This window comes from Sus scrofa, chromosome 14 (genome assembly GCF_054392235.1).
Source record: "Sus scrofa isolate SSC_HxYL_T2T_F1_AM1 chromosome 14, Sscrofa_HxYL_maternal_Yorkshire_Landrace_v2.0, whole genome shotgun sequence".
In the NCBI taxonomy this organism is placed as follows: Eukaryota; Metazoa; Chordata; class Mammalia; order Artiodactyla; family Suidae; genus Sus; species Sus scrofa.
This window is the reverse complement of record NC_139396.1, coordinates 82,861,946-82,881,762: the sequence shown is the minus strand read 5'-3', so window position 1 is coordinate 82,881,762 and position 19,817 is coordinate 82,861,946. Positions and strand designations below refer to the sequence as shown.

General features: G+C 72.3%; 1 protein-coding gene across 1 annotated transcript in view; it reads right to left on the bottom strand.

The window, feature by feature from the left end:
* LOC146396818 (uncharacterized) overlaps positions 1-19,365 on the bottom strand; it is a 38,724-nt gene extending 19,359 nt beyond the window's left edge. Inside the window, exon 1 of the mRNA XM_084997485.1 lies at positions 19,351-19,365. Within this exon, the coding sequence (XP_084853611.1) occupies positions 19,351-19,365 (15 nt within the window). The remainder of the gene's footprint in view (positions 1-19,350) is intronic.
* Positions 19,366-19,817: the final 452 nt, after the last annotated feature.

Sequence of the window (19,817 nt, the reverse complement as noted above, 5' to 3'; positions counted from 1 at the left end):
AACGGCCAGCCCTTCCTCTGCCTCCAGCAGTGGGCCCCTGGCCTGCACTGGCCTGGGGGCCCTGGGGGCCCTGGCCGCCGCCGCCCCGTCTCCTGACCCCTCTCCCTGGCAGCGCACTGAGAGGCAGGATGGGCGCGGGGGGCGGGGGGCCGGGGCGGGGCGACCCTCGCCCCGTCGGCCAGGACACTCACCCCGCAGGACACCATCCCGCTCCGTGACCTCCGACACCCCGCCTCTTGGGAGTCAGGAGGGCCGGCTGCCGGGCCATCGGCAGCCCTCGGCCCTGGCATGCGAGCTCGAGAGCAGGGACCTCCCAGGGGGTTGTCGCTTTTACCTGGATGATGCGGCGAGGCGCCTGGGCACAGGGGTCCAGCGGAGGAGGAGCAGGCTCGGGCGGAGCGGAGAGGGGCAGGATCTTCCGGAGGGAAGGGGCCCGGGGATAGGCTCGGTCCTCCCGCCCGCTCCCAGGCAACCCCCTCGCCCCTACCCCGAAAGACCAGCGCCTGGAAGCTGCCTTCACGACCGAGGGCCCAGCTGGCCAGAAGCCGGACGCCACGCCGGCCTCTTTCTAAACCTAGGGCACGGCGCGTCTCGGATCCCGGCCCGGTATTTCTGGGCCCGGTGCAGTGCCTCCTAACAAGCAGAGGGCCCTCGGGCCCGGGCCAGCCCAGCCAACTCCCTAGACACTGGGTCACCTGACCACGCAGGCCTGGGGCCCTAGCGGTGGTGGCGGCACCTGGGCCCTTCGCCGGAGCGGAGGCACGTTGGGCCACCGGGTCAGAGGCGCCCTGGACCCAAACGCGGGCATCTGGGCAGCTGGGCAGCTCGCTGGGTCTCCTCCACCGGTCCACCGCCCACGGCCTAGCTGAGCCTGGAGATGTGGGCCGCGTGCCGGCAGAGGGGCTCCCGCGGCTGCCCTGGGGCCTTCTGGCCGGCGTGTGCGCGGACAGCCCCTCGCAGCCCTTCCTCCGCCTCCCACAGCCCAGCGCTGGCCTGCACCGGCCGGGGCCTCGGGCCAGCGTCCCTTCCTCCCGCCCCTCCCTCCGCCCACCCCGAAAGGCTCCGGGAGCCGGGCCACGACCCTCGCGAGCACGGCCGGGGCACACACCCCACCCGACACCACCCCAACGTTTTGGTGTCGGCCACCCCCCTGCCTCAGTGCCAAGGGCCGGCTTTGACACGGGCCCCCGGCATCCCGGCGACTCAGCTTGAAAGGCGGTACCTGCCGGGGGATACGCCCCTTCCCTGGTTTGATGGGGGAGAGGGGGGTCCCGCAGAGGGTGAGGCGGCTCCGGTGGCGAGGGGAGCACCAGCTTGCGACGCTCTCTGGACACGAGGAGCACAGCGAGGAGCACGGCCCGCCTCCCCCGAGGGGCCAACCCCCTGACACGCTGCCTCGCGTGCAGGACCCGAAGCCCGGCTTCCCAGGAGCCCAACTCCCCGCCGGAGCTGGGCAAAAAACCGCACGTTCCCACGTCCAAGCCCCGTGTCTCTGGCTCCAGCCCTCTGCCTCCAAACCAGCCGCGGACCCTCAGAGCCCAGGCAGCCTGTCCACTGCCCAGATCCTCGGGCCTCGCGCCCCAACACGAATTCACTCCAGCACACGGGATGGCAGGACTCCGGCCCCTCACTGACTTGAGGCAAACTGAGGAGCCCGCGGGTCAGAGGCACAGGACGCACGGGCACGCGCGCACACACACGCAAGCACCCACACCCACCCACACACCCACCCACACACCCAAACCAGGCCGTGGGCGCACCCCCCCGCCCCTCCCCGCCCCCCAGGTTCCTTCCATCCCTCCGTCCATCCAGCTCCCATCCCTTCCTGGGAGCCCAGAGATGCAGGCAGCCAGGGCCAGGCAGAGCTGCTCCGCTGGCGCTTTGGCGCCGTCTGGCGGACACCGGCCCGAACAGCAACGGCCAGCCCTTCCTCTGCCTCCAGCAGTGGGCCCCTGGCCTGCACTGGCCTGGGGGCCCTGGGGGCCCTGGCCGCCGCCGCCCCGTCTCCTGACCCCTCTCCCTGGCAGCGCACTGAGAGGCAGGATGGGCGCGGGGGGCGGGGGGCCGGGGCGGGGCGACCCTCGCCCGGTCGGCCAGGACACTCACCCCGCAGGACACCATCCCGCTCCGTGACCTCCGACACCCCGCCTCTTGGGAGTCAGGAGGGCCGGCTGCCGGGCCATCGGCAGCCCTCGGCCCTGGCATGCGAGCTCGAGAGCAGGGACCTCCCAGGGGGTTGTCGCTTTTACCTGGATGATGCGGCGAGGCGCCTGGGCACAGGGGTCCAGCGGAGGAGGAGCAGGCTCGGGCGGAGCGGAGAGGGGCAGGATCTTCCGGAGGGAAGGGGCCCGGGGATAGGCTCGGTCCTCCCGCCCGCTCCCAGGCAACCCCCTCGCCCCTACCCCGAAAGACCAGCGCCTGGAAGCTGCCTTCACGACCGAGGGCCCAGCTGGCCAGAAGCCGGACGCCACGCCGGCCTCTTTCTAAACCTAGGGCACGGCGCGTCTCGGATCCCGGCCCGGTATTTCTGGGCCCGGTGCAGTGCCTCCTAACAAGCAGAGGGCCCTCGGGCCCGGGCCAGCCCAGCCAACTCCCTAGACACTGGGTCACCTGACCACGCAGGCCTGGGGCCCTAGCGGTGGTGGCGGCACCTGGGCCCTTCGCCGGAGCGGAGGCACGTTGGGCCACCGGGTCAGAGGCGCCCTGGACCCAAACGCGGGCATCTGGGCAGCTGGGCAGCTCGCTGGGTCTCCTCCACCGGTCCACCGCCCACGGCCTAGCTGAGCCTGGAGATGTGGGCCGCGTGCCGGCAGAGGGGCTCCCGCGGCTGCCCTGGGGCCTTCTGGCCGGCGTGTGCGCGGACAGCCCCTCGCAGCCCTTCCTCCGCCTCCCACAGCCCAGCGCTGGCCTGCACCGGCCGGGGCCTCGGGCCAGCGTCCCTTCCTCCCGCCCCTCCCTCCGCCCACCCCGAAAGGCTCCGGGAGCCGGGCCACGACCCTCGCGAGCACGGCCGGGGCACACACCCCACCCGACACCACCCCAACGTTTTGGTGTCGGCCACCCCCCTGCCTCAGTGCCAAGGGCCGGCTTTGACACGGGCCCCCGGCATCCCGGCGACTCAGCTTGAAAGGCGGTACCTGCCGGGGGATACGCCCCTTCCCTGGTTTGATGGGGGAGAGGGGGGTCCCGCAGAGGGTGAGGCGGCTCCGGTGGCGAGGGGAGCACCAGCTTGCGACGCTCTCTGGACACGAGGAGCACAGCGAGGAGCACGGCCCGCCTCCCCCGAGGGGCCAACCCCCTGACACGCTGCCTCGCGTGCAGGACCCGAAGCCCGGCTTCCCAGGAGCCCAACTCCCCGCCGGAGCTGGGCAAAAAACCGCACGTTCCCACGTCCAAGCCCCGTGTCTCTGGCTCCAGCCCTCTGCCTCCAAACCAGCCGCGGACCCTCAGAGCCCAGGCAGCCTGTCCACTGCCCAGATCCTCGGGCCTCGCGCCCCAACACGAATTCACTCCAGCACACGGGATGGCAGGACTCCGGCCCCTCACTGACTTGAGGCAAACTGAGGAGCCCGCGGGTCAGAGGCACAGGACGCACGGGCACGCGCGCACACACACGCAAGCACCCACACCCACCCACACACCCACCCACACACCCAAACCAGGCCGTGGGCGCCCCCCGCCCCGCTCCTCCCCGCCCCCCCAGGTTCCTTCCATCCCTCCGTCCATCCAGCTCCCATCCCTTCCTGGGAGCCCAGAGATGCAGGCAGCCAGGGCCAGGCAGAGCTGCTCAGCTGGCGCTTTGGCGCCGTCTGGCGGACACCGGCCCGAACAGCAACGGCCAGCCCTTCCTCTGCCTCCAGCAGTGGGCCCCTGGCCTGCACTGGCCTGGGGGCCCTGGGGGCCCTGGCCGCCGCCGCCCCGTCTCCTGACCCCTCTCCCTGGCAGCGCACTGAGAGGCAGGATGGGCGCGGGGGGCGGGGGGCCGGGGCGGGGCGACCCTCGCCCGGTCGGCCAGGACACTCACCCCGCAGGACACCATCCCGCTCCGTGACCTCCGACACCCCGCCTCTTGGGAGTCAGGAGGGCCGGCTGCCGGGCCATCGGCAGCCCTCGGCCCTGGCATGCGAGCTCGAGAGCAGGGACCTCCCAGGGGGTTGTCGCTTTTACCTGGATGATGCGGCGAGGCGCCTGGGCACAGGGGTCCAGCGGAGGAGGAGCAGGCTCGGGCGGAGCGGAGAGGGGCAGGATCTTCCGGAGGGAAGGGGCCCGGGGATAGGCTCGGTCCTCCCGCCCGCTCCCAGGCAACCCCCTCGCCCCTACCCCGAAAGACCAGCGCCTGGAAGCTGCCTTCACGACCGAGGGCCCAGCTGGCCAGAAGCCGGACGCCACGCCGGCCTCTTTCTAAACCTAGGGCACGGCGCGTCTCGGATCCCGGCCCGGTATTTCTGGGCCCGGTGCAGTGCCTCCTAACAAGCAGAGGGCCCTCGGGCCCGGGCCAGCCCAGCCAACTCCCTAGACACTGGGTCACCTGACCACGCAGGCCTGGGGCCCTAGCGGTGGTGGCGGCACCTGGGCCCTTCGCCGGAGCGGAGGCACGTTGGGCCACCGGGTCAGAGGCGCCCTGGACCCAAACGCGGGCATCTGGGCAGCTGGGCAGCTCGCTGGGTCTCCTCCACCGGTCCACCGCCCACGGCCTAGCTGAGCCTGGAGATGTGGGCCGCGTGCCGGCAGAGGGGCTCCCGCGGCTGCCCTGGGGCCTTCTGGCCGGCGTGTGCGCGGACAGCCCCTCGCAGCCCTTCCTCCGCCTCCCACAGCCCAGCGCTGGCCTGCACCGGCCGGGGCCTCGGGCCAGCGTCCCTTCCTCCCGCCCCTCCCTCCGCCCACCCCGAAAGGCTCCGGGAGCCGGGCCACGACCCTCGCGAGCACGGCCGGGGCACACACCCCACCCGACACCACCCCAACGTTTTGGTGTCGGCCACCCCCCTGCCTCAGTGCCAAGGGCCGGCTTTGACACGGGCCCCCGGCATCCCGGCGACTCAGCTTGAAAGGCGGTACCTGCCGGGGGATACGCCCCTTCCCTGGTTTGATGGGGGAGAGGGGGGTCCCGCAGAGGGTGAGGCGGCTCCGGTGGCGAGGGGAGCACCAGCTTGCGACGCTCTCTGGACACGAGGAGCACAGCGAGGAGCACGGCCCGCCTCCCCCGAGGGGCCAACCCCCTGACACGCTGCCTCGCGTGCAGGACCCGAAGCCCGGCTTCCCAGGAGCCCAACTCCCCGCCGGAGCTGGGCAAAAAACCGCACGTTCCCACGTCCAAGCCCCGTGTCTCTGGCTCCAGCCCTCTGCCTCCAAACCAGCCGCGGACCCTCAGAGCCCAGGCAGCCTGTCCACTGCCCAGATCCTCGGGCCTCGCGCCCCAACACGAATTCACTCCAGCACACGGGATGGCAGGACTCCGGCCCCTCACTGACTTGAGGCAAACTGAGGAGCCCGCGGGTCAGAGGCACAGGACGCACGGGCACGCGCGCACACACACGCAAGCACCCACACCCACCCACACACCCACCCACACACCCAAACCAGGCCGTGGGCGCCCCCCGCCCCGCTCCTCCCCGCCCCCCCAGGTTCCTTCCATCCCTCCGTCCATCCAGCTCCCATCCCTTCCTGGGAGCCCAGAGATGCAGGCAGCCAGGGCCAGGCAGAGCTGCTCCGCTGGCGCTTTGGCGCCGTCTGGCGGACACCGGCCCGAACAGCAACGGCCAGCCCTTCCTCTGCCTCCAGCAGTGGGCCCCTGGCCTGCACTGGCCTGGGGGCCCTGGGGGCCCTGGCCGCCGCCGCCCCGTCTCCTGACCCCTCTCCCTGGCAGCGCACTGAGAGGCAGGATGGGCGCGGGGGGCGGGGGGCCGGGGCGGGGCGACCCTCGCCCGGTCGGCCAGGACACTCACCCCGCAGGACACCATCCCGCTCCGTGACCTCCGACACCCCGCCTCTTGGGAGTCAGGAGGGCCGGCTGCCGGGCCATCGGCAGCCCTCGGCCCTGGCATGCGAGCTCGAGAGCAGGGACCTCCCAGGGGGTTGTCGCTTTTACCTGGATGATGCGGCGAGGCGCCTGGGCACAGGGGTCCAGCGGAGGAGGAGCAGGCTCGGGCGGAGCGGAGAGGGGCAGGATCTTCCGGAGGGAAGGGGCCCGGGGATAGGCTCGGTCCTCCCGCCCGCTCCCAGGCAACCCCCTCGCCCCTACCCCGAAAGACCAGCGCCTGGAAGCTGCCTTCACGACCGAGGGCCCAGCTGGCCAGAAGCCGGACGCCACGCCGGCCTCTTTCTAAACCTAGGGCACGGCGCGTCTCGGATCCCGGCCCGGTATTTCTGGGCCCGGTGCAGTGCCTCCTAACAAGCAGAGGGCCCTCGGGCCCGGGCCAGCCCAGCCAACTCCCTAGACACTGGGTCACCTGACCACGCAGGCCTGGGGCCCTAGCGGTGGTGGCGGCACCTGGGCCCTTCGCCGGAGCGGAGGCACGTTGGGCCACCGGGTCAGAGGCGCCCTGGACCCAAACGCGGGCATCTGGGCAGCTGGGCAGCTCGCTGGGTCTCCTCCACCGGTCCACCGCCCACGGCCTAGCTGAGCCTGGAGATGTGGGCCGCGTGCCGGCAGAGGGGCTCCCGCGGCTGCCCTGGGGCCTTCTGGCCGGCGTGTGCGCGGACAGCCCCTCGCAGCCCTTCCTCCGCCTCCCACAGCCCAGCGCTGGCCTGCACCGGCCGGGGCCTCGGGCCAGCGTCCCTTCCTCCCGCCCCTCCCTCCGCCCACCCCGAAAGGCTCCGGGAGCCGGGCCACGACCCTCGCGAGCACGGCCGGGGCACACACCCCACCCGACACCACCCCAACGTTTTGGTGTCGGCCACCCCCCTGCCTCAGTGCCAAGGGCCGGCTTTGACACGGGCCCCCGGCATCCCGGCGACTCAGCTTGAAAGGCGGTACCTGCCGGGGGATACGCCCCTTCCCTGGTTTGATGGGGGAGAGGGGGGTCCCGCAGAGGGTGAGGCGGCTCCGGTGGCGAGGGGAGCACCAGCTTGCGACGCTCTCTGGACACGAGGAGCACAGCGAGGAGCACGGCCCGCCTCCCCCGAGGGGCCAACCCCCTGACACGCTGCCTCGCGTGCAGGACCCGAAGCCCGGCTTCCCAGGAGCCCAACTCCCCGCCGGAGCTGGGCAAAAAACCGCACGTTCCCACGTCCAAGCCCCGTGTCTCTGGCTCCAGCCCTCTGCCTCCAAACCAGCCGCGGACCCTCAGAGCCCAGGCAGCCTGTCCACTGCCCAGATCCTCGGGCCTCGCGCCCCAACACGAATTCACTCCAGCACACGGGATGGCAGGACTCCGGCCCCTCACTGACTTGAGGCAAACTGAGGAGCCCGCGGGTCAGAGGCACAGGACGCACGGGCACGCGCGCACACACACGCAAGCACCCACACCCACCCACACACCCACCCACACACCCAAACCAGGCCGTGGGCGCACCCCCCCGCCCCTCCCCGCCCCCCAGGTTCCTTCCATCCCTCCGTCCATCCAGCTCCCATCCCTTCCTGGGAGCCCAGAGATGCAGGCAGCCAGGGCCAGGCAGAGCTGCTCCGCTGGCGCTTTGGCGCCGTCTGGCGGACACCGGCCCGAACAGCAACGGCCAGCCCTTCCTCTGCCTCCAGCAGTGGGCCCCTGGCCTGCACTGGCCTGGGGGCCCTGGGGGCCCTGGCCGCCGCCGCCCCGTCTCCTGACCCCTCTCCCTGGCAGCGCACTGAGAGGCAGGATGGGCGCGGGGGGCGGGGGGCCGGGGCGGGGCGACCCTCGCCCGGTCGGCCAGGACACTCACCCCGCAGGACACCATCCCGCTCCGTGACCTCCGACACCCCGCCTCTTGGGAGTCAGGAGGGCCGGCTGCCGGGCCATCGGCAGCCCTCGGCCCTGGCATGCGAGCTCGAGAGCAGGGACCTCCCAGGGGGTTGTCGCTTTTACCTGGATGATGCGGCGAGGCGCCTGGGCACAGGGGTCCAGCGGAGGAGGAGCAGGCTCGGGCGGAGCGGAGAGGGGCAGGATCTTCCGGAGGGAAGGGGCCCGGGGATAGGCTCGGTCCTCCCGCCCGCTCCCAGGCAACCCCCTCGCCCCTACCCCGAAAGACCAGCGCCTGGAAGCTGCCTTCACGACCGAGGGCCCAGCTGGCCAGAAGCCGGACGCCACGCCGGCCTCTTTCTAAACCTAGGGCACGGCGCGTCTCGGATCCCGGCCCGGTATTTCTGGGCCCGGTGCAGTGCCTCCTAACAAGCAGAGGGCCCTCGGGCCCGGGCCAGCCCAGCCAACTCCCTAGACACTGGGTCACCTGACCACGCAGGCCTGGGGCCCTAGCGGTGGTGGCGGCACCTGGGCCCTTCGCCGGAGCGGAGGCACGTTGGGCCACCGGGTCAGAGGCGCCCTGGACCCAAACGCGGGCATCTGGGCAGCTGGGCAGCTCGCTGGGTCTCCTCCACCGGTCCACCGCCCACGGCCTAGCTGAGCCTGGAGATGTGGGCCGCGTGCCGGCAGAGGGGCTCCCGCGGCTGCCCTGGGGCCTTCTGGCCGGCGTGTGCGCGGACAGCCCCTCGCAGCCCTTCCTCCGCCTCCCACAGCCCAGCGCTGGCCTGCACCGGCCGGGGCCTCGGGCCAGCGTCCCTTCCTCCCGCCCCTCCCTCCGCCCACCCCGAAAGGCTCCGGGAGCCGGGCCACGACCCTCGCGAGCACGGCCGGGGCACACACCCCACCCGACACCACCCCAACGTTTTGGTGTCGGCCACCCCCCTGCCTCAGTGCCAAGGGCCGGCTTTGACACGGGCCCCCGGCATCCCGGCGACTCAGCTTGAAAGGCGGTACCTGCCGGGGGATACGCCCCTTCCCTGGTTTGATGGGGGAGAGGGGGGTCCCGCAGAGGGTGAGGCGGCTCCGGTGGCGAGGGGAGCACCAGCTTGCGACGCTCTCTGGACACGAGGAGCACAGCGAGGAGCACGGCCCGCCTCCCCCGAGGGGCCAACCCCCTGACACGCTGCCTCGCGTGCAGGACCCGAAGCCCGGCTTCCCAGGAGCCCAACTCCCCGCCGGAGCTGGGCAAAAAACCGCACGTTCCCACGTCCAAGCCCCGTGTCTCTGGCTCCAGCCCTCTGCCTCCAAACCAGCCGCGGACCCTCAGAGCCCAGGCAGCCTGTCCACTGCCCAGATCCTCGGGCCTCGCGCCCCAACACGAATTCACTCCAGCACACGGGATGGCAGGACTCCGGCCCCTCACTGACTTGAGGCAAACTGAGGAGCCCGCGGGTCAGAGGCACAGGACGCACGGGCACGCGCGCACACACACGCAAGCACCCACACCCACCCACACACCCACCCACACACCCAAACCAGGCCGTGGGCGCACCCCCCCGCCCCTCCCCGCCCCCCAGGTTCCTTCCATCCCTCCGTCCATCCAGCTCCCATCCCTTCCTGGGAGCCCAGAGATGCAGGCAGCCAGGGCCAGGCAGAGCTGCTCCGCTGGCGCTTTGGCGCCGTCTGGCGGACACCGGCCCGAACAGCAACGGCCAGCCCTTCCTCTGCCTCCAGCAGTGGGCCCCTGGCCTGCACTGGCCTGGGGGCCCTGGGGGCCCTGGCCGCCGCCGCCCCGTCTCCTGACCCCTCTCCCTGGCAGCGCACTGAGAGGCAGGATGGGCGCGGGGGGCGGGGGGCCGGGGCGGGGCGACCCTCGCCCGGTCGGCCAGGACACTCACCCCGCAGGACACCATCCCGCTCCGTGACCTCCGACACCCCGCCTCTTGGGAGTCAGGAGGGCCGGCTGCCGGGCCATCGGCAGCCCTCGGCCCTGGCATGCGAGCTCGAGAGCAGGGACCTCCCAGGGGGTTGTCGCTTTTACCTGGATGATGCGGCGAGGCGCCTGGGCACAGGGGTCCAGCGGAGGAGGAGCAGGCTCGGGCGGAGCGGAGAGGGGCAGGATCTTCCGGAGGGAAGGGGCCCGGGGATAGGCTCGGTCCTCCCGCCCGCTCCCAGGCAACCCCCTCGCCCCTACCCCGAAAGACCAGCGCCTGGAAGCTGCCTTCACGACCGAGGGCCCAGCTGGCCAGAAGCCGGACGCCACGCCGGCCTCTTTCTAAACCTAGGGCACGGCGCGTCTCGGATCCCGGCCCGGTATTTCTGGGCCCGGTGCAGTGCCTCCTAACAAGCAGAGGGCCCTCGGGCCCGGGCCAGCCCAGCCAACTCCCTAGACACTGGGTCACCTGACCACGCAGGCCTGGGGCCCTAGCGGTGGTGGCGGCACCTGGGCCCTTCGCCGGAGCGGAGGCACGTTGGGCCACCGGGTCAGAGGCGCCCTGGACCCAAACGCGGGCATCTGGGCAGCTGGGCAGCTCGCTGGGTCTCCTCCACCGGTCCACCGCCCACGGCCTAGCTGAGCCTGGAGATGTGGGCCGCGTGCCGGCAGAGGGGCTCCCGCGGCTGCCCTGGGGCCTTCTGGCCGGCGTGTGCGCGGACAGCCCCTCGCAGCCCTTCCTCCGCCTCCCACAGCCCAGCGCTGGCCTGCACCGGCCGGGGCCTCGGGCCAGCGTCCCTTCCTCCCGCCCCTCCCTCCGCCCACCCCGAAAGGCTCCGGGAGCCGGGCCACGACCCTCGCGAGCACGGCCGGGGCACACACCCCACCCGACACCACCCCAACGTTTTGGTGTCGGCCACCCCCCTGCCTCAGTGCCAAGGGCCGGCTTTGACACGGGCCCCCGGCATCCCGGCGACTCAGCTTGAAAGGCGGTACCTGCCGGGGGATACGCCCCTTCCCTGGTTTGATGGGGGAGAGGGGGGTCCCGCAGAGGGTGAGGCGGCTCCGGTGGCGAGGGGAGCACCAGCTTGCGACGCTCTCTGGACACGAGGAGCACAGCGAGGAGCACGGCCCGCCTCCCCCGAGGGGCCAACCCCCTGACACGCTGCCTCGCGTGCAGGACCCGAAGCCCGGCTTCCCAGGAGCCCAACTCCCCGCCGGAGCTGGGCAAAAAACCGCACGTTCCCACGTCCAAGCCCCGTGTCTCTGGCTCCAGCCCTCTGCCTCCAAACCAGCCGCGGACCCTCAGAGCCCAGGCAGCCTGTCCACTGCCCAGATCCTCGGGCCTCGCGCCCCAACACGAATTCACTCCAGCACACGGGATGGCAGGACTCCGGCCCCTCACTGACTTGAGGCAAACTGAGGAGCCCGCGGGTCAGAGGCACAGGACGCACGGGCACGCGCGCACACACACGCAAGCACCCACACCCACCCACACACCCACCCACACACCCAAACCAGGCCGTGGGCGCACCCCCCCGCCCCTCCCCGCCCCCCAGGTTCCTTCCATCCCTCCGTCCATCCAGCTCCCATCCCTTCCTGGGAGCCCAGAGATGCAGGCAGCCAGGGCCAGGCAGAGCTGCTCCGCTGGCGCTTTGGCGCCGTCTGGCGGACACCGGCCCGAACAGCAACGGCCAGCCCTTCCTCTGCCTCCAGCAGTGGGCCCCTGGCCTGCACTGGCCTGGGGGCCCTGGGGGCCCTGGCCGCCGCCGCCCCGTCTCCTGACCCCTCTCCCTGGCAGCGCACTGAGAGGCAGGATGGGCGCGGGGGGCGGGGGGCCGGGGCGGGGCGACCCTCGCCCGGTCGGCCAGGACACTCACCCCGCAGGACACCATCCCGCTCCGTGACCTCCGACACCCCGCCTCTTGGGAGTCAGGAGGGCCGGCTGCCGGGCCATCGGCAGCCCTCGGCCCTGGCATGCGAGCTCGAGAGCAGGGACCTCCCAGGGGGTTGTCGCTTTTACCTGGATGATGCGGCGAGGCGCCTGGGCACAGGGGTCCAGCGGAGGAGGAGCAGGCTCGGGCGGAGCGGAGAGGGGCAGGATCTTCCGGAGGGAAGGGGCCCGGGGATAGGCTCGGTCCTCCCGCCCGCTCCCAGGCAACCCCCTCGCCCCTACCCCGAAAGACCAGCGCCTGGAAGCTGCCTTCACGACCGAGGGCCCAGCTGGCCAGAAGCCGGACGCCACGCCGGCCTCTTTCTAAACCTAGGGCACGGCGCGTCTCGGATCCCGGCCCGGTATTTCTGGGCCCGGTGCAGTGCCTCCTAACAAGCAGAGGGCCCTCGGGCCCGGGCCAGCCCAGCCAACTCCCTAGACACTGGGTCACCTGACCACGCAGGCCTGGGGCCCTAGCGGTGGTGGCGGCACCTGGGCCCTTCGCCGGAGCGGAGGCACGTTGGGCCACCGGGTCAGAGGCGCCCTGGACCCAAACGCGGGCATCTGGGCAGCTGGGCAGCTCGCTGGGTCTCCTCCACCGGTCCACCGCCCACGGCCTAGCTGAGCCTGGAGATGTGGGCCGCGTGCCGGCAGAGGGGCTCCCGCGGCTGCCCTGGGGCCTTCTGGCCGGCGTGTGCGCGGACAGCCCCTCGCAGCCCTTCCTCCGCCTCCCACAGCCCAGCGCTGGCCTGCACCGGCCGGGGCCTCGGGCCAGCGTCCCTTCCTCCCGCCCCTCCCTCCGCCCACCCCGAAAGGCTCCGGGAGCCGGGCCACGACCCTCGCGAGCACGGCCGGGGCACACACCCCACCCGACACCACCCCAACGTTTTGGTGTCGGCCACCCCCCTGCCTCAGTGCCAAGGGCCGGCTTTGACACGGGCCCCCGGCATCCCGGCGACTCAGCTTGAAAGGCGGTACCTGCCGGGGGATACGCCCCTTCCCTGGTTTGATGGGGGAGAGGGGGGTCCCGCAGAGGGTGAGGCGGCTCCGGTGGCGAGGGGAGCACCAGCTTGCGACGCTCTCTGGACACGAGGAGCACAGCGAGGAGCACGGCCCGCCTCCCCCGAGGGGCCAACCCCCTGACACGCTGCCTCGCGTGCAGGACCCGAAGCCCGGCTTCCCAGGAGCCCAACTCCCCGCCGGAGCTGGGCAAAAAACCGCACGTTCCCACGTCCAAGCCCCGTGTCTCTGGCTCCAGCCCTCTGTCTCCAAACCAGCCGCGGACCCTCAGAGCCCAGGCAGCCTGTCCACTGCCCAGATCCTCGGGCCTCGCGCCCCAACACGAATTCACTCCAGCACACGGGATGGCAGGACTCCGGCCCCTCACTGACTTGAGGCAAACTGAGGAGCCCGCGGGTCAGAGGCACAGGACGCACGGGCACGCGCGCACACACACGCAAGCACCCACACCCACCCACACACCCACCCACACACCCAAACCAGGCCGTGGGCGCACCCCCCCGCCCCTCCCCGCCCCCCAGGTTCCTTCCATCCCTCCGTCCATCCAGCTCCCATCCCTTCCTGGGAGCCCAGAGATGCAGGCAGCCAGGGCCAGGCAGAGCTGCTCCGCTGGCGCTTTGGCGCCGTCTGGCGGACACCGGCCCGAACAGCAACGGCCAGCCCTTCCTCTGCCTCCAGCAGTGGGCCCCTGGCCTGCACTGGCCTGGGGGCCCTGGGGGCCCTGGCCGCCGCCGCCCCGTCTCCTGACCCCTCTCCCTGGCAGCGCACTGAGAGGCAGGATGGGCGCGGGGGGCGGGGGGCCGGGGCGGGGCGACCCTCGCCCGGTCGGCCAGGACACTCACCCCGCAGGACACCATCCCGCTCCGTGACCTCCGACACCCCCCCTCTTGGGAGTCAGGAGGGCCGGCTGCCGGGCCATCGGCAGCCCTCGGCCCTGGCATGCGAGCTCGAGAGCAGGGACCTCCCAGGGGGTTGTCGCTTTTACCTGGATGATGCGGCGAGGCGCCTGGGCACAGGGGTCCAGCGGAGGAGGAGCAGGCTCGGGCGGAGCGGAGAGGGGCAGGATCTTCCGGAGGGAAGGGGCCCGGGGATAGGCTCGGTCCTCCCGCCCGCTCCCAGGCAACCCCCTCGCCCCTACCCCGAAAGACCAGCGCCTGGAAGCTGCCTTCACGACCGAGGGCCCAGCTGGCCAGAAGCCGGACGCCACGCCGGCCTCTTTCTAAACCTAGGGCACGGCGCGTCTCGGATCCCGGCCCGGTATTTCTGGGCCCGGTGCAGTGCCTCCTAACAAGCAGAGGGCCCTCGGGCCCGGGCCAGCCCAGCCAACTCCCTAGACACTGGGTCACCTGACCACGCAGGCCTGGGGCCCTAGCGGTGGTGGCGGCACCTGGGCCCTTCGCCGGAGCGGAGGCACGTTGGGCCACCGGGTCAGAGGCGCCCTGGACCCAAACGCGGGCATCTGGGCAGCTGGGCAGCTCGCTGGGTCTCCTCCACCGGTCCACCGCCCACGGCCTAGCTGAGCCTGGAGATGTGGGCCGTGTGCCGGCAGAGGGGCTCCCGCGGCTGCCCTGGGGCCTTCTGGCCGGCGTGTGCGCGGACAGCCCCTCGCAGCCCTTCCTCCGCCTCCCACAGCCCAGCGCTGGCCTGCACCGGCCGGGGCCTCGGGCCAGCGTCCCTTCCTCCCGCCCCTCCCTCCGCCCACCCCGAAAGGCTCCGGGAGCCGGGCCACGACCCTCGCGAGCACGGCCGGGGCACACACCCCACCCGACACCACCCCAACGTTTTGGTGTCGGCCACCCCCCTGCCTCAGTGCCAAGGGCCGGCTTTGACACGGGCCCCCGGCATCCCGGCGACTCAGCCTGAAAGGCGGTACCTGCCGGGGGATACGCCCCTTCCCTGGTTTGATGGGGGAGAGGGGGGTCCCGCAGAGGGTGAGGCGGCTCCGGTGGCGAGGGGAGCACCAGCTTGCGACGCTCTCTGGACACGAGGAGCACAGCGAGGAGCACGGCCCGCCTCCCCCGAGGGGCCAACCCCCTGACACGCTGCCTCGCGTGCAGGACCCGAAGCCCGGCTTCCCAGGAGCCCAACTCCCCGCCGGAGCTGGGCAAAAAACCGCACGTTCCCACGTCCAAGCCCCGTGTCTCTGGCTCCAGCCCTCTGCCTCCAAACCAGCCGCGGACCCTCAGAGCCCAGGCAGCCTGTCCACTGCCCAGATCCTCGGGCCTCGCGCCCCAACACGAATTCACTCCAGCACACGGGATGGCAGGACTCCGGCCCCTCACTGACTTGAGGCAAACTGAGGAGCCCGCGGGTCAGAGGCACAGGACGCACGGGCACGCGCGCACACACACGCAAGCACCCACACCCACCCACACACCCACCCACACACCCAAACCAGGCCGTGGGTGCACCCCCCCGCCCCTCCCCGCCCCCCAGGTTCCTTCCATCCCTCCGTCCATCCAGCTCCCATCCCTTCCTGGGAGCCCAGAGATGCAGGCAGCCAGGGCCAGGCAGAGCTGCTCCGCTGGCGCTTTGGCGCCGTCTGGCGGACACCGGCCCGAACAGCAACGGCCAGCCCTTCCTCTGCCTCCAGCAGTGGGCCCCTGGCCTGCACTGGCCTGGGGGCCCTGGGGGCCCTGGCCGCCGCCGCCCCGTCTCCTGACCCCTCTCCCTGGCAGCGCACTGAGAGGCAGGATGGGCGCGGGGGGCGGGGGGCCGGGGCGGGGCGACCCTCGCCCGGTCGGCCAGGACACTCAGCCCGCAGGACACCATCCCGCTCCGTGACCTCCGACACCCCGCCTCTTGGGAGTCAGGAGGGCCGGCTGCCGGGCCATCGGCAGCCCTCGGCCCTGGCATGCGAGCTCGAGAGCAGGGACCTCCCAGGGGGTTGTCGCTTTTACCTGGATGATGCGGCGAGGCGCCTGGGCACAGGGGTCCAGCGGAGGAGGAGCAGGCTCGGGCGGAGCGGAGAGGGGCAGGATCTTCCGGAGGGAAGGGGCCCGGGGATAGGCTCGGTCCTCCCGCCCGCTCCCAGGCAACCCCCTCGCCCCTACCCCGAAAGACCAGCGCCTGGAAGCTGCCTTCACGACCGAGGGCCCAGCTGGCCAGAAGCCGGACGCCACGCCGGCCTCTTTCTAAACCTAGGGCACGGCGCGTCTCGGATCCCGGCCCGGTATTTCTGGGCCCGGTGCAGTGCCTCCTAACAAGCAGAGGGCCCTCGGGCCCGGGCCAGCCCAGCCAACTCCCTAGACACTGGGTCACCTGACCACGCAGGCCTGGGGCCCTAGCGGTGGTGGCGGCACCTGGGCCCTTCGCCGGAGCGGAGGCACGTTGGGCCACCGGGTCAGAGGCGCCCTGGACCCAAACGCGGGCATCTGGGCAGCTGGGCAGCTCGCTGGGTCTCCTCCACCGGTCCACCGCCCACGGCCTAGCTGAGCCTGGAGATGTGGGCCGCGTGCCGGCAGAGGGGCTCCCGCGGCTGCCCTGGGGCCTTCTGGCCGGCGTGTGCGCGGACAGCCCCTCGCAGCCCTTCCTCCGCCTCCCACAGCCCAGCGCTGGCCTGCACCGGCCGGGGCCTCGGGCCAGCGTCCCTTCCTCCCGTCCCTCCCTCCGCCCACCCCGAAAGGCTCCGGGAGCCGGGCCACGACCCTCGCGAGCACGGCCGGGGCACACACCCCACCCGACACCACCCCAACGTTTTGGTGTCGGCCACCCCCCTGCCTCAGTGCCAAGGGCCGGCTTTGACACGGGCCCCCGGCATCCCGGCGACTCAGCTTGAAAGGCGGTACCTGCCGGGGGATACGCCCCTTCCCTGGTTTGATGGGGGAGAGGGGGGTCCCGCAGAGGGTGAGGCGGCTCCGGTGGCGAGGGGAGCACCAGCTTGCGACGCTCTCTGGACACGAGGAGCACAGCGAGGAGCACGGCCCGCCTCCCCCGAGGGGCCAACCCCCTGACACGCTGCCTCGCGTGCAGGACCCGAAGCCCGGCTTCCCAGGAGCCCAACTCCCCGCCGGAGCTGGGCAAAAAACCGCACGTTCCCACGTCCAAGCCCCGTGTCTCTGGCTCCAGCCCTCTGCCTCCAAACCAGCCGCGGACCCTCAGAGCCCAGGCAGCCTGTCCACTGCCCAGATCCTCGGGCCTCGCGCCCCAACACGAATTCACTCCAGCACACGGGATGGCAGGACTCCGGCCCCTCGCTGACTTGAGGCAAACTGAGGAGCCCGCGGGTCAGAGGCACAGGACGCACGGGCACGCGCGCACACACACGCAAGCACCCACACCCACCCACACACCCACCCACACACCCAAACCAGGCCGTGGGCGCCCCCCGCCCCGCTCCTCCCCGCCCCCCCAGGTTCCTTCCATCCCTCCGTCCATCCAGCTCCCATCCCTTCCTGGGAGCCCAGAGATGCAGGCAGCCAGGGCCAGGCAGAGCTGCTCCGCTGGCGCTTTGGCGCCGTCTGGCGGACACCGGCCCGAACAGCAACGGCCAGCCCTTCCTCTGCCTCCAGCAGTGGGCCCCTGGCCTGCACTGGCCTGGGGGCCCTGGGGGCCCTGGCCGCCGCCGCCCCGTCTCCTGACCCCTCTCCCTGGCAGCGCACTGAGAGGCAGGATGGGCGCGGGGGGCGGGGGGCCGGGGCGGGGCGACCCTCGCCCGGTCGGCCAGGACACTCACCCCGCAGGACACCATCCCGCTCCGTGACCTCCGACACCCCGCCTCTTGGGAGTCAGGAGGGCCGGCTGCCGGGCCATCGGCAGCCCTCGGCCCTGGCATGCGAGCTCGAGAGCAGGGACCTCCCAGGGGGTTGTCGCTTTTACCTGGATGATGCGGCGAGGCGCCTGGGCACAGGGGTCCAGCGGAGGAGGAGCAGGCTCGGGCGGAGCGGAGAGGGGCAGGATCTTCCGGAGGGAAGGGGCCCGGGGATAGGCTCGGTCCTCCCGCCCGCTCCCAGGCAACCCCCTCGCCCCTACCCCGAAAGACCAGCGCCTGGAAGCTGCCTTCACGACCGAGGGCCCAGCTGGCCAGAAGCCGGACGCCACGCCGGCCTCTTTCTAAACCTAGGGCACGGCGCGTCTCGGATCCCGGCCCGGTATTTCTGGGCCCGGTGCAGTGCCTCCTAACAAGCAGAGGGCCCTCGGGCCCGGGCCAGCCCAGCCAACTCCCTAGACACTGGGTCACCTGACCACGCAGGCCTGGGGCCCTAGCGGTGGTGGCGGCACCTGGGCCCTTCGCCGGAGCGGAGGCACGTTGGGCCACCGGGTCAGAGGCGCCCTGGACCCAAACGCGGGCATCTGGGCAGCTGGGCAGCTCGCTGGGTCTCCTCCACCGGTCCACCGCCCACGGCCTAGCTGAGCCTGGAGATGTGGGCCGCGTGCCGGCAGAGGGGCTCCCGCGGCTGCCCTGGGGCCTTCTGGCCGGCGTGTGCGCGGACAGCCCCTCGCAGCCCTTCCTCCGCCTCCCACAGCCCAGCGCTGGCCTGCACCGGCCGGGGCCTCGGGCCAGCGTCCCTTCCTCCCGCCCCTCCCTCCGCCCACCCCGAAAGGCTCCGGGAGCCGGGCCACGACCCTCGCGAGCACGGCCGGGGCACACACCCCACCCGACACCACCCCAACGTTTTGGTGTCGGCCACCCCCCTGCCTCAGTGCCAAGGGCCGGCTTTGACACGGGCCCCCGGCATCCCGGCGACTCAGCCTGAAAGGCGGTACCTGCCGGGGGATACGCCCCTTCCCTGGTTTGATGGGGGAGAGGGGGGTCCCGCAGAGGGTGAAGCGGCTCCGGTGGCGAGGGGAGCACCAGCTTGCGACGCTCTCTGGACACGAGGAGCACAGCGAGGAGCACGGCCCGCCTCCCCCGAGGGGCCAACCCCCTGACACGCTGCCTCGCGTGCAGGACCCGAAGCCCGGCTTCCCAGGAGCCCAACTCCCCGCCGGAGCTGGGCAAAAAACCGCACGTTCCCACGTCCAAGCCCCGTGTCTCTGGCTCCAGCCCTCTGCCTCCAAACCAGCCGCGGACCCTCAGAGCCCAGGCAGCCTGTCCACTGCCCAGATCCTCGGGCCTCGCGCCCCAACACGAATTCACTCCAGCACACGGGATGGCAGGACTCCGGCCCCTCACTGACTTGAGGCAAACTGAGGAGCCCGCGGGTCAGAGGCACAGGACGCACGGGCACGCGCGCACACACACGCAAGCACCCACACCCACCCACACACCCACCCACACACCCAAACCAGGCCGTGGGCGCACCCCCCCGCCCCTCCCCGCCCCCCAGGTTCCTTCCATCCCTCCGTCCATCCAGCTCCCATCCCTTCCTGGGAGCCCAGAGGTGCAGGCAGCCAGGGCCAGGCAGAGCTGCTCCGCTGGCGCTTTGGCGCCGTCTGGCGGACACCGGCCCGAACAGCAACGGCCAGCCCTTCCTCTGCCTCCAGCAGTGGGCCCCTGGCCTGCACTGGCCTGGGGGCCCTGGGGGCCCTGGCCGCCGCCGCCCCGTCTCCTGACCCCTCTCCCTGGCAGCGCACTGAGAGGCAGGATGGGCGCGGGGGGCGGGGGGCCGGGGCGGGGCGACCCTCGCCCGGTCGGCCAGGACACTCACCCCGCAGGACACCATCCCGCTCCGTGACCTCTGACACCCCCCCTCTTGGGAGTCAGGAGGGCCGGCTGCCGGGCCATCGGCAGCCCTCGGCCCTGGCATGCGAGCTCGAGAGCAGGGACCTCCCAGGGGGTTGTCGCTTTTACCTGGATGATGCGGCGAGGCGCCTGGGCACAGGGGTCCAGCGGAGGAGGAGCAGGCTCGGGCGGAGCGGAGAGGGGCAGGATCTTCCGGAGGGAAGGGGCCCGGGGATAGGCTCGGTCCTCCCGCCCGCTCCCAGGCAACCCCCTCGCCCCTACCCCGAAAGACCAGCGCCTGGAAGCTGCCTTCACGACCGAGGGCCCAGCTGGCCAGAAGCCGGACGCCACGCCGGCCTCTTTCTAAACCTAGGGCACGGCGCGTCTCGGATCCCGGCCCGGTATTTCTGGGCCCGGTGCAGTGCCTCCTAACAAGCAGAGGGCCCTCGGGCC